This window comes from Neurospora tetraspora, assembly GCF_033439725.1.
Source record: "Neurospora tetraspora strain CBS 560.94 chromosome Unknown B0H65scaffold_4, whole genome shotgun sequence".
Lineage (NCBI taxonomy): Eukaryota > Fungi > Ascomycota > Sordariomycetes > Sordariales > Sordariaceae > Neurospora > Neurospora tetraspora.
The window spans coordinates 3,343,483-3,356,346 of NW_026944386.1; the positions used below are offsets into that span (position 1 = coordinate 3,343,483).

At 47.5% G+C, this 12,864-nt stretch overlaps 3 protein-coding genes across 3 annotated transcripts; 2 read left to right on the forward strand and 1 right to left on the reverse strand.

Annotated features, from left to right (window-relative positions):
* Positions 1–4,892: 4,892 nt before the first annotated feature.
* On the forward strand, positions 4,893–6,713 carry B0H65DRAFT_574196 (uncharacterized protein; the record flags this gene model as incomplete). Its single annotated transcript, XM_062830574.1, has 2 exons — positions 4,893–5,843; positions 5,903–6,713. The coding sequence occupies 2 exons, from the start codon at positions 4,893–4,895 to the stop codon at positions 6,302–6,304; spliced, it is 1,353 nt and encodes a 450-aa protein (XP_062681966.1). The 3' UTR covers positions 6,305–6,713.
* B0H65DRAFT_203581 (WD40 repeat-like protein) lies at positions 6,410–9,917 on the reverse strand. The gene is made up of 4 exons (XM_062821834.1): positions 8,684–9,917; positions 8,253–8,630; positions 8,148–8,199; positions 6,410–8,098 (listed from the first exon to the last, which is right to left on the reverse strand). Exons 1-4 carry the CDS (start codon positions 9,435–9,437, stop codon positions 6,727–6,729), a joined length of 2,556 nt encoding a protein of 851 aa, XP_062681967.1. The 5' UTR covers positions 9,438–9,917; the 3' UTR covers positions 6,410–6,726.
* A 909-nt stretch (positions 9,918–10,826) lies between these two features.
* Positions 10,827–12,222, forward strand: B0H65DRAFT_549068 (uncharacterized protein; the record flags this gene model as incomplete). Its single annotated transcript, XM_062829625.1, has 3 exons — positions 10,827–10,835; positions 10,899–11,751; positions 11,828–12,222. 3 exons carry the CDS (start codon positions 10,827–10,829, stop codon positions 12,220–12,222), a joined length of 1,257 nt encoding a protein of 418 aa, XP_062681968.1.
* Positions 12,223–12,864: the final 642 nt, after the last annotated feature.

Here is a 12,864-nt window from a genome sequence, read left to right on the forward strand (position 1 = left end):
AATCGAATTATACGAAGTAAGGGACGTTAGTAAAAAGGTAGCGCAGAGGTTTTGGTGATACGCCCGAAATTACTTCTAGTGATGCGCTAAGTTGAGGCGATATACCCAATGCCGGGGCTAGACTAGGCGCTTCGAACGCTAACGAATAGGTTCTTTGGGCTCTGATCGGCTCAAACTTTTTATTGAAAAGTTAGGAGGGTGCTTAGGGATGTTATGTACGAATAGGGCTGCAACAGGGCTATGACTAGTTCTTTACCAATGGCTTTCCTTCTTCAAGCGGGCACGGCCATTAATTTGCGCTGGCTTTCCCTTTCGTAGCGATAGCGCCTTGGCTAGTGTCATTTGCATCTTTTCTAACTTTTTCACTCATGTACCATTTTTTGAGCTTGGACTACAATTGCCAAGAGACTGCCAAGATAGTGCCAAGTACCAATGAAATCAATTGATTCCAAACTTTTTGGCTTAAAACTCACGAGGTCTCAGAAGTAGGGGGGACCCTACTTCTGGCAGAAAAGTTTGGAAGAGTTTGTGAGTTTGAAGTACAACTTCGACGGCCTACATCTCCTCTCATGTTACCCAAGTACCAAAAACTCCAAACTTTTCTATGAAAAGTTGAAAAGTTTGAGCCAATTTAGGGCCTTAGGCCCAGATCGGCTAGCTGCAATTTAGGCTCGTGCAGACGAAAAAGAGTACTTGAGGGGTGTGGAGTTGGGTAGGGCGGAGAGGAAGTATTTTATCGTCTGCACGAGGTGTCTGCACGCGGTGTCTGCTAGGGATCAATCTGAAATTTCTGAACGTAGAAAATTTCAGAAATTTCCAGAAATTTCATGTAAAAATGAATATATTTTCCATCTTTTCAGGGCACGTGACTGAAATATAGGTAAATCAGGGTGTTTTAGGGTTTCAACTAGCTACCTAGAGTCGTAAGAAATCCCTAATTTTACTAATTTTATTAGTTTTACTAGTTTTACTGGGATTATAAGCATAAATGCAAATCGGTGAATTTAATAACTATTTTTTTAGTAATACCCTTGTTTTGAACCCTCCTACTTACTCTGCTTCGTTGCGTTGAATCTGATCGTCTACGTACATATAGTTATATAGTTACTCTTTGATTTGTCATAGTAATTCGTCCCTTTGTATAGGAGATAACCTAGTAAAGGATTAATCTAAATTTTTAAACTTACGGCCGTTTATATAAATAAAGGTAGTTATACTTATTTTATTATTAGTAAATCAGTTATGGTAGGAATTTCTAAAAAGTTTATAGTAGAGAAAGTTCGCTTATAAAGTACGCTATTCATTAGAATATTAAATATCCATATAGTTAGCGGTGTAATAAGCGAGCGGTTATTTTATACTATAGTTAATTACAATTTAGGATCGAAATTATTATAATTCTAAAGACTACTATCCGGACCGTAAATACCCTTAGGCTTTCTAAAAGTAAAAAAGTCAGCGATGGCTTACTCGTTTATTATATTATTAAATATATAAATGTACTCTCTTAAGCAGGATAATATTACGCTGGTAATATTTTGAATAGGGGGTTAAATAGTTTCGAATTTCGTTAGTATAATAGATAGGTATAAAAAGAGGTTTAGCTAGTTAATAGGAGTTAATTATTTAGTCCTCTTTAATATATAGAGGGGTTTAAATTCCTACTAATTTGCAGCGATAAGGGAATAACGAAAATGCAACTAATCTTTCTAAGTTTTAATTTAGTATAGAATACCGTAACCGACGTACGCTTTATCCGCTTTTAATATTAATTATACCTTATAAAATAGTATTAAAAAGCGTTCAAGAACGTTAAAAATATATTAAAATTATACGTTTTCAATAATTTTGAAAATTTATATAAATTTTATTAATTAGGTTTTATTCCCATTATTAGCGATAACGGCAATGCGGAGTATTTCTTAATACTAGTTAAAGAAGCGGGCATCCTTTGCGAAGGCTTATAGAGTAATTTATATACGTTTGATTAAAATAATAGATTTGTATTATAATCCCCGGTAGGTAATTATACTGATTTAATTAATTAATAGTGTAAAGAAAATATTTAGAGAATAGTTTACTTAGCTAGAAGCGCTACAACCTTACTATAGTATATAATTATTAACGCGCATAACTATAAGAACTAGAGCTTCGAAGTACGAAAGTAATTAACGATAATAATAACTTACTAAGCTAGTATTTTAAATGGAAGTAAATTGAGCAGGTCTTTTATTAATAATTAAAGGGAGTGCAAATTATATAAAATAGAAAAGTTGGATTTAAAGCGGCCATTTAATAGCTTTTGAATTGTAGGCTAGGTACTATTATAAGTATCAGTAATAAACGAGTTGATTTTAATTAGTTTAGCGACTATTTCATTATAAACGTTAAAAACGATACTAATAAAGTTTATTACCATATACTCGGTTGAACTAATATCTTTATAATACTAAAACTAGGATTATTCATCTAAAGGGGGGAAGGAAATATTAAAAATACGCTAGCTAATATAGTCGTTAGATTTGTCAAAGAATACGTTAATATATATATAGTTTATAATATACCGCTCGATAATCTACTACTTTATTCTAATATAAATAAGGGAAAATTAGTAATTAACCAATTTAGCTACGTTGGGAGGAGTATAGACTAGCACTAGGGTATAGAAAAATACCTTTATAAAGGACGATTCGAATATAGTAAATAGGCAGCCGTTAAGAAGGAAGGTTTTAATTACATATTAGTTGATCTTATCCTTCTATATACTATTAAAAGCAATAGCATAATATTATATATCTTTACGTTCTTAAAATTACTAATTAATACGAACTATCTAATACCCTACGCAATTATCGAAATAACCGCGCATTCGAGTAACGTTTGCCGTATTGCGCTAATTGTAGTGACGGCATATTACTTATTGAGTCTATCGGCCAAGGATATTTATAATAATAAACTCTCTAAAGACGACCTTATTACGAGGGTTATAAGCTGGAGGCATCGTGAAAGAGGGCACAGCAGTAATACTAAGAAGCTTATCGATAGTTGCAAAAGTATAAAGATAGGTATATTGAAGGGGGGAGAGTATAGGGGCACGGACTCGTGCACGGTCCTAGAAAATTCAGGAATTTCTGAAAATTGAAAATTTTAGTAAAAATAGGTCATTTTCAGAATGGATCGATCCCTAGTGTCTGCACGCTTCTATAAGAGTGGTTTGGAACCTCTTGTTCAGAACACTAAAAAACTGTCAAAAAGTATTAATGTGCAGACGAAACTCAGATTACTATTAGTACTTGGCTTAGAGGTGGATACAGTAGATTAATTGGTATATTGTGTCTTGGCGAATGCATGTGTAGAGAGAGCATTACTAAGGCGCTAGAAGAAACAAGATACGGGCGTCAACGAAAGAGGGAAGGCGACTTTGGTCAAAGAAGAGGTTATCTATTTGGATTGTAACCAAACCTTTAAAACTTGCTGAAAACCCTCTGCATGAGCCTGAATTGCAGCCAGCTGATCTGGGCCTTAGCGACTTAGGAAATTGTAAACGTGCATAAATATTGGGACATTTTTTCATCAGAATACTATACGAAACAGTATATCTTTCAGCAGCTGCCTTAAGTGGAATAAGTAGTACGCAAAAACAAAAGGGATAGTACCGACGGCAAGTTAAGCTCTTATCAAATCACTCGCCTAGTGTAGTCTCAGACCTCAAACCTGCTGGACCTCCGAAACCCGCCCGCCCGCCCCACCCCCCACACCACCCACCAATCAGCGAGCGGGCACACTTTTCTGCGGTAGCAGTGAGAAGAGACCCACATGCAATGTGGGGCGGGGGCGCGGGGGGGGGGGGGGGGGGGGGGGGGTGAGAGAGGTCAATGTAACAGAGACTACGCCTAGTGGTGACAAGTCCCCTTTGCCGCTTTATGATGTTAAGCGCAAAGACTTCGGCTATTGCCTCAAAACTTGTTGTCCTTGAGTCCAGGAGCTGTCCGCCTCAACTTGGTCGGTCACCTCTGCCAAGCAAGCAAATACCAACCTCAGCATCACCAGGCATGGACGCCGACACTACGCTTTGAATGTCGCATTCAAACTCCTTTTGGGCCGCAAACACTCTCGTTACACACAGCCAGCCTTCTCTTCCCCGAATCAGGTAGCAATGGAGGCAGCACTCTTTTTTCAGTAGTGCATACGCAGAGTGTTTGGTGTGCTGGCAGTAGGCCTCTCCCGCGCCAAGACTTGCATGCCTCCTGGTTGAACAGGATTCATAGGCCGTTTGTTCGCCCATCTCTCAGCTTTGGCCGATCATTTTAACGTCTACAGGGCTCGAACCAATTGTGAGGTCGTAACAGTAACAATTTCTTCATCAGCTACCTTGGTCTACCTAGAACTTGCAGCGATAAGTAAGACAATGTGAGGCGTCTAAAATGGACAATTTGATCGGCCGGGCAAAGAGATAATTATCTCCGGAGCAATCAGCTTTCGGGATATTAGAGGCATGTCTCTGCACTTGTTGACTGCCTCCATATGTATGGGGATGGGCCTCCAAATCTTCCCCATTCATGGTTGGAAGTGGAAGGACTGCAATGTCTCCTCGTCAGCCTCAGAATCAAACGGACGGCCGGGCCTCAAGCGGCAAGTAACCCTTCTCATGCAACGGAGAGTATGTCGAGAACCGCGTCCTTCGTTTCTTCATGGCGCGGAATGGAAGACGGCCGAAGGGAAAGGAGAGGGTGGAATGTTGTGAAAGATGAGGCGATGGATGGGTATATGAACCTCGATCTCCCACTCCGAAATCCACCTTCATCCTCATCAGCAAAGAACTTCTGCCTCGCCAAGGAGATACCATTCTGCCCAAGCTCTTTCCCCCATATTCAGCGAGAACCACAGCCAAGATGCTAATAGCCTTTGTTGCTCTTCTCTTCCTCCTCCTAGCCTTTGGCCTCCACCACATCCTCTCCCACCAAACCCGCCTCTTGCACCAGATCTTCAACCAAAACATCTTCATCACCCGCCAGATTGCCCGCCTTATCGGACCGCCTGACCCCGAAGCCCTACTGACAATTCCCGACTCGATTCCTGACTCAACCTCCGCTTCCAAAGCATCAGTAGCCCAAGCACTGGCCAGCCAACGTGTCGAATACGCCCGTTCCATTATCGACTTCTCCTATGCCGGGCCCAAACTTGAACTGGAAGACCGCCTTCGTCTTCGAGCCCTAGCCAACTCCCGTCTGGTGGCGGCGTTTGGGATCAACACGTCGCTTACTAGTTCGTCGGTTACTGTCCACAAGGAGTTCCGCAAGTTGGCAAGCGCATCAATTAGCAAGAGTAATGCCGATTGGCAGAAGCTTTATGGAGTTTCCATGGACTTCCTTCAGCATGAGAAGGCGAGGGATGGAAGGACTAGCGTTCGCTTGGCGGGGTGTGTCCGATGTCTCTGCTTTGTTGTCGTTTTGGTTTCGCAGTTTGGGGCGGACGATAAGAAGGTTGATAGGAGCTTGGTGAAGCGAATCACTGATGAGATCAATGCGCAGTGGTTGAAGAGCAAGGAGGATGGCGAGGCGGTAAAGACCTGTGACAATCTAAACTATGATTTGGGTATGCTCTTTGGCAACCTGAAGACGTCAGTCGTTGGAGAGAACGATACGGGGAAAGATATCGACCCCAGTGAAGCACTTGGATTGATCATGCCGCAATACGAGACACTGTGGCGGGTAGTCCTGCTTACCTACGTCACTGCGTATCATAGGCAGTTTGATAGGTGGAGTTTGGAGAAGAGAGTCAAGGACATTCCATATTGTTTGGGAAACGCTGCTACGGAGAAAGAGGCACTCAAGTTAGCAATGGTACGTCCCCAGTTCAGAACTTGATAGGAATCCGTCACTAACACTTGCCTGCGTTCCAGGAGGGTCTTCGTCTCTATCCGTCCAACAACAGCATCTATCGTATTCGTGCCGTCCCTGGCCCTGAACCTCCAATTTCAGCAAACGTCCAAGCATGTCATCGTGACTTCGATGTCTGGGGTTCTGACGCTCTTGAGTTTCGACCGGAGCGGTTTGACAATCTCACACCTCTCCAGGAGAAAGCATACTTCCCTTTCTCGCTAGGTTCCCATAAATGCCCGGCTTTTGGCGGCTTTGGGAACAGGATGGTCACTATGCTCGTGGTCTCCATGGGGAGGGCTCTCTCTCCCGAGACTGGAAAACCGAACTTCAGAGATGCAAAACTAGACAATGAAGTTGAAATCAGTTTGCCGACTGGGCGGGATGAAATGGAAAAATGGTCCTGGGATATGGTACGTGTTTAATGAAGCTAGCAAGAGACGCAAGAGAGTTGGAAGTTTTGTATGTCAGCAACGCACCCTGAAAACACCAGTGGCAGGCCCGCGGGCTTGGATATAAACGTCAATTTACTGCTTGCTGTGTATGTACTGTTCTCAATACTGTTCCCAATCTGACCCATCCTTTTCCCACCCAGACCTTGCATACTACGTGCTGCTTCTTACCTACCCCACGTTCCCAACACCAATACGAACCCACTACACCATTAGCTTCTTGAAGGGTATCGTAATATCAGGTCGGTTCTTCAGGCATCCTCATGCTGGCTTCATTCTCATCACCCCTTTCAAATCCTTTTCCCCATTCCCAACCATTGCATCCGTGCCCTATCACTTTATCCTCCTCGCATCTCATCCATGTTTGTGACGTCCGGCAGAGTTTCGTTTGCTTATCACCGGATCACGTCACCTTCTCTATCGATGCCTTCCAAGCTCTCCAAGATATCACTTCCACCAAGCATGCCTACCCCTCCGGTTGTGGCTTTCTTGTCCGCCGTCCATACCTCGTGAAACTTGACGCTCTTATCGCTCGATGCAACCATAATGCAGCCTTCCATCGCGGTGCGGCTGGAGCCTCGCGCCCTACCACCGCTATTCCCGGATTTGCGAGCATCATTAGGTCCGCCGGGATAAGGAATTGCATAGAGCGCTCGGTGCTCTCCAACCCAGGGGATAGCAGCAACTTGGCGGCAGTCGGGCCAAGAGAAGACAGCAATCCGCACCGAGTGTTCCGGTTGAGCGTAGCCAAAGGTAGCGGCAATCTCGCGTCGGGTCGTGGACCAGATCAGACTTGTGACTTGCGCAGCCACAGATATAGTTGCAAGGGCGGCGCCAGAAGTTGTATGAAAGAAATGAATGCACTTATCGTTTGATCCGCCTCCAGTTGCCACCAATCCCTCCTGCCACGGACAAAAGGCAATTGCTTTGACTGCAGCCCTATGCATCCACCTATACCTTTCGTCTCCTGGCTTGAGAACTGGAATCACGCTGGCGGGCCTTGGGGTTGTACGAATCTCTGTCGCGACCTCTGTCGCTGACGAACTCTCCGAATCTCCTTGCGTATGAGAGTGGTGCGATACTTCAGTGTGCCGTACGCGTCCCATGTTACGGCGTGCGTAGTTCATGTCTAAAACCTTTTGCGTTTCGAACAGACAACACAGGTTGTCATTTCCTCCTGTCGCGAAGCGATCGCCGGCGGGGGACCAGGATAGGCCACAAATCTGTTGAGAGTGTACGTCGATGCGAGCGAGAAGCGTCAGCTGTCCTTGCCAGTTGTGTCGCTCAACTTCCCATCTGTCCGGCCATTCAACAGAATAGTACCAAACGCGGCCTGCCTCATCTCCCACTAGCAAATCCTCAGTGGCAACGAGCACGCCGGGTTTTGACGGACAGCTTGAGGGCCGCATGGTGCATGATGGTTTCCAACTCAAGCAAGCAATAGGTGAAGGATGAAGAACCTCAAAACGCGGAGTTGGGGCAGCACGCGAGGTTGCGGGATCTGCATCGTCGAGCAAAGACATCAGTCCTAAAGTTTTGTTAGACCGACCGTATGCCAAAATAGCTTTGTGGCCATCTGTCGAAGAAAAAGCAACACTGGTTAAATGGCAGTCATCTTGGGTTCCGGCATTGAGCAGCCGAACTCCGCGGGACTCTGACCAGCCGTAAAGAAGGTCACCCAGGCCGACAGCTAGAGTCCGACAAGTGGCAGAATAGGACAGGATTGAGCAGTAAAAATCGTCTCGTAAGTTGGGGGCATCGAGGACCCTACAGTACGTTAGCATGATCTAAGACATGGACGGACGGGACCACATACTTGAAAGGAGCGGCGGGCAATGATCTGTTCTCTTGTTTCTTTTTCTGCTGCTCTGAACCAAGTTAGCCAATGCGTCCTCTCTTAGCATTACTCTGCAATACTCACTTGGAAACGATCCTTCCTTGACCCACTCTGTTCCATTCCATTGTGTGTGTGATTTGTTGGACCTTTTCTCTTTGCTTTCGCTTTGGTGGGGAATGATGTTGACGTCCAAAACTCGGGCCGCGCGATCAAGCCCCAAGGCAGTTGCCAGTCGGGCTTCGTGTCTCTCAAGTTCCTCCTCGACTTTCGGCTTGATGGTGGGGAATGAGGTCCGGAAGAGTCTGGCGTTTGTTCCACTCCTCATCAAATGGCCACGGCCGTTGTTAACTGCTGTCTCTGCGGGCGGGGCGAGACCACCAACGGCCCATATTGAGCCAAGGCTGAATTGTCTATCTCGGCCGTGACCTGCGTTGGTGTTGACAGGACCAAGGACGTTGCCTACTGAACAATCAAGTTAGCATTTCTGCAAGACATAAGATCATGGATAGTCGTACCTCTGTTCCGACTTGCTGCTCTATCTGAGCGCGATCGTGTGTTAAAATCGAAGGTGCTGGTTGCCACAACTCTCCGATGGTTAGAAAAGGCATCCTCAGTGGCTGAATTGTGACGGAGGAGTTTCTCAGGTATGGTCAACTCGTGCGGCGACTTGCTGGTGCGAAACTTTTCGACAGTGTTTGATGAGAGGGTCCTCGAAGGGATGAAGCGATCAGGAATTCCCCGGCTTTGGCTGATCTTAGAGCTTCGCCGTGGGATTTTGGAGCCCGAGTCGGAAACGAAGAAGGACAGAAGAGGTGGACGAGAGCGAGGTGAGCTCCTGGGCAATGTCGCGGGCTTATGGCGCTTCCTAGGGCTTTCGTTGTCCGGACACTCGATGTCTACTGCTTCTGTGCCGAGCGCAGCAGGACGTCTTTCCTTGTCATTGTAGGCTTCTGGTTTGTATTCCTGATCTGAGGTGTTCTTATCGTCAGACTCGGAGAAGTTTTCCTGGTCCGAGAGATTCCCATCACCCAGCCTCCAAAGGTAGTCGGCCTCGATGAGAGTCCTTTTCTTGTGAGGAGTAATTGGAGTTGGGGGAGCCGAGCCGTAGCCAGAGTCGGAGGAGCTGTGAGGGGACTCATAAGGCGAGCCACAGACGTGATATTGACGTTGGGCTTCTTGGAGCAGGGGAAACGGCGTGTGAAATGTCATTGTGCTTGTGGGGCCGGGGACGAAGGCTCGAGAGCCACGGTTGCTGTTGTCGTTGCCCATAGCGAAGATACAGCCGACTATATAACGAGTTACTGATGATAGCACGAGTAGCAGACCTCAAGTGAGAAAAGGATAAGGTGGAAAAAGAATGCTTAGTGAAGCGACCCCATCAAGCCCGAGACCACCCAGGTTGTCGAAGCTGGAGTGATGAGATAGCTCGGTGAAGTCGACTGAATGAAGTGATAGATGGTGATGATAAAATCCGGGAGAATCTGCTGTTAACGAAGGGCGTGTGGAGCGACAAAGATGTCGAGCTGTGTGCGAGAACCTGGACGATCGGAGAAGCAATGCTTGTCGTTGGTGTGCTCAAACGGTGCTCGATTCGCCGTCCGAGATTAATAACCGTATCCAGATGCTGGTATGGTTAGTAGTGCTGCTGCTATGGTGGTGGAAGCGTAGTAATAATTACGGATGCGTGTTCCTAGGAAAAAGCAGTAGGAAAGGAAAATGGAGTCGAGGAGGCGTATTTGGAGGTTGACGATGAGGTTGATGTCAGCAGTTTTCTGTAAGGGAAGACTGATGTAGAAACTGAGAAAGCGTCACCTAGACGTCCACGCCGGCCATTTCAACTGAATGATGATGAAGCGCAATGTCCTAGTGAAGTGAGTGTTTGTGTGAGTGGAAGAGATCGAATTGCAAGAACGACTCCCGGGGATGAAGCAGGTCGTGATGAAATAAGTTTGGTTTGTCAATCTCGAAGGTTCAAGGGGGAAGTTCGGTTTGCTGAGAACAGTCAGGAGGTCAGTCAGTCAGGCAGAGTGGACTCATGAGATGAACACCCAGCAATCAATGAGGCACAATAGGAGGCAGGCAGGCGAGACCGGTCAATTGAAAAAAGTCTGTCATCCCAAGTCTGGACAATAGGAAAGAGCTACTCTGAATAGGCAGAGGGTGAGTGACTGCCCCAACGAGACCATGCGGCCGAGACCGGGCGAGACTGGAGTGGGCATTTTGACTGCAGTCACTCTCCCAGATTCAGAAGGCGCGATGCCAGATGTAGGTAACAATGGTAGTTGTTGTTTGGCAAGTGCCACGGGTGCATCCAGGGCCAGACATCAAAGAAACAAATCAAAGAGTTGAAAGGTGGAAGGAGGAACTGAGGATGGGTGTGGAAGTCGTTCCTGCATGTATGTTGTTCTAAGACATCCACGATAAGCCCGATAAGCCCAATAAGCCCCACTTGTTCTGGAGCTGTCTCGCCAAGCCTCCACACAGACCAGGGCTCTCCCGGTAGTCCGTAAAACGCTACACTAATATAGGCATAGCGCGCTGTTAGCAGCTGCCTGCCCCATGCTGTCCTCTCCGACGTCACCTCAACAAAGGCTACGGAACATGTCCCCTTCAACATCCAACCCCTGAACCAACCCGTTGACAGTCGATAGCAGTATCATGGCCGATGTAAGACACAACCGGACTCCAGTCTAGACGCTAGTTTGTGACTGATGGGGAGACGCATCCCAGCAAGGCGGATCCAACCACGGCATAGCCCGCACCTCGAGAACGCGCACCGAAGAGCAGCGTCAGAAGGACCTCGAGCGCATCAAGGACTACCGCGCCCTTGAGGACCAGGTGCGCGCTCACGCCGCAAAGAGCGACTACTCCCCCGACGTCTTCGCCCTCACATCCAAGCTCCTGCGCCTCAACCCCGAGTACTACACAGTATGGAACGTCCGCAGGCGCTGCCTAATCTCTGGATTATTGTCCAAGCCTTCGCCTGGCTCCTCGCCCTCGAAGGCGTTGCCGACTTCTTCTCCGACCGCCACTACCACAACCTCTTCCGCCGTCTCCTCCTCCTCTTTGTCGACCGAGACCCCGCCCGCCCTCGAGTCCCAGACAACTGGGAAGAGTGGTACAACAGCTGAGGAGGGCCAGCAAAAGCAGCAGGATCAACAGAACGATCAACAAATACTTCAGAAGGAACTACACTTTACCATCCCCCTCCTCCTCGAATCGCCCAAATGCTACTGGATCTGGAGTTACCGACTATGGATTCTCAAGCAGGTGATTGAAAGATTACCGGTCCCTGTAGCGCGAAAGATTTGGGAGGAGGAATTGGGCCTGACCTCCAAGATGCTCCTGCGAGACCAGCGTAACTTCCACGCCTGGGGATACAGGCGGCACGTCGTCGAGCAGCTGGAAAGTCCAGAGCTGGAAGGGAAGAGCCTAGTCGAATCAGAGTTCGAGTTCACGACCAAGAAGATCGAGCAGAACCTCTCCAACTTTTCCGCCTGGCACTCGCGCAGCAAGCTCATCCCCCGGTTGTTGGACGAGAGAAACGCAGATGATGAAGCGCGGAAAGCTTTCTTTGAAGAAGGTAAGCTTGCCCCTCCACTACTATGTTGACCAAACGGGAGATCAGAGGAAGAGAACTAACCAATTTCGTTTCGTAGAACTCGGCAAAATAGGCGAAGCAATCAACGTCGGCCCCGACGACCAATCCCTCTGGTACTACCACCAATTCCTCATGCTGAACCTCGTCAACTTTGTCGGGCACCCGACCATCACTCCCGCCTTCACGCAAGAGGAGCGCGTCACGTACCTGCGGCGCGAGATCGAGGGCATCCAGGAGCTGTTGGAGGACTACGACGACGCCAAGTTGATTTATGAGGCTTTGTTCGACTATACCCTCTATCTCTGTCAGCTGCAGGAGAGAAAGCCGAACGAGCAGGAAGTGAAAGACCTCAAGGGGTGGTTGGGAAGCTTGAAGAAGTTGGATCCCATGCGCAGTGGGAGGTGGGCGGATTTGGAGAGGGATTTGGGGTTGAGGGTGACTATGGAGGTGTAAGGGCCGAGTGGAAGGGGGAGGTGTACGTGTGTGTGTGCGTGCGTTTTGTGTGTGTGGGCCTTATGTAGTGGGAGGTATGGAGGAGATCCTTTCTCAATACCCGCCAGATTGATCTTGAGGTGTAACCAATGTAATGTGCAATGGGTACTTGTCTGATGTTCATGTATAAGCTTACACCAGGCAGTCTGCAACCTTCCCGATGCCGGACCTGCACGTGGGCTGTATGTACGCTATGTACCACATGGTACCGCATGCCATGATACCGCACCGCATGGCATCGCTGGCATGGCATCCCACTGCATGCTCTCCTGTCTTCCATCCCGTCTTTCCCATACTAATCACCGATCGTTGTTGATGTGGGTCAGTCACCTGGATATCATTAATCATGGACACCGGACCTCATCTAGAATCACCTGGTTGATTGTGGGTGCCAACGAGCACTTTCATCGAGTCCTTGCCGCGGTGGAAGTTCCGTTACGCTTGGCATGGGCTGCCTTGTTTCAGGGTTCAACACTAAGACGGTGACAAACGAAATATTAAAGGGAGCGGGGAGAGGAAACGGGAAGGGGGAAAAAAGGGGGGGGGGGGGGGGAAGATGGAAGAATGGAGGGTGAAGGGTGGTATCACGGCAAGGTACTTTTT

Bases quoted from the DNA above. Each gene is read 5' to 3' on its own strand.
- B0H65DRAFT_203581 (XM_062821834.1), bottom strand. From the start codon at position 9,437: ATGGGCAACGACAACAGCAACCGTGGCTCTCGAGCCTTCGTCCCCGGC. The intron at 8,200-8,252 runs GTGAGTATTGCA...AACTTGGTTCAG, and splicing joins CAAGGAAGGATCGTTTCCAA to AGCAGCAGAAAAAGAAACAA. The intron at 8,099-8,147 runs GTATGTGGTCCC...AACGTACTGTAG, and splicing joins TTGCCCGCCGCTCCTTTCAA to GGTCCTCGATGCCCCCAACT.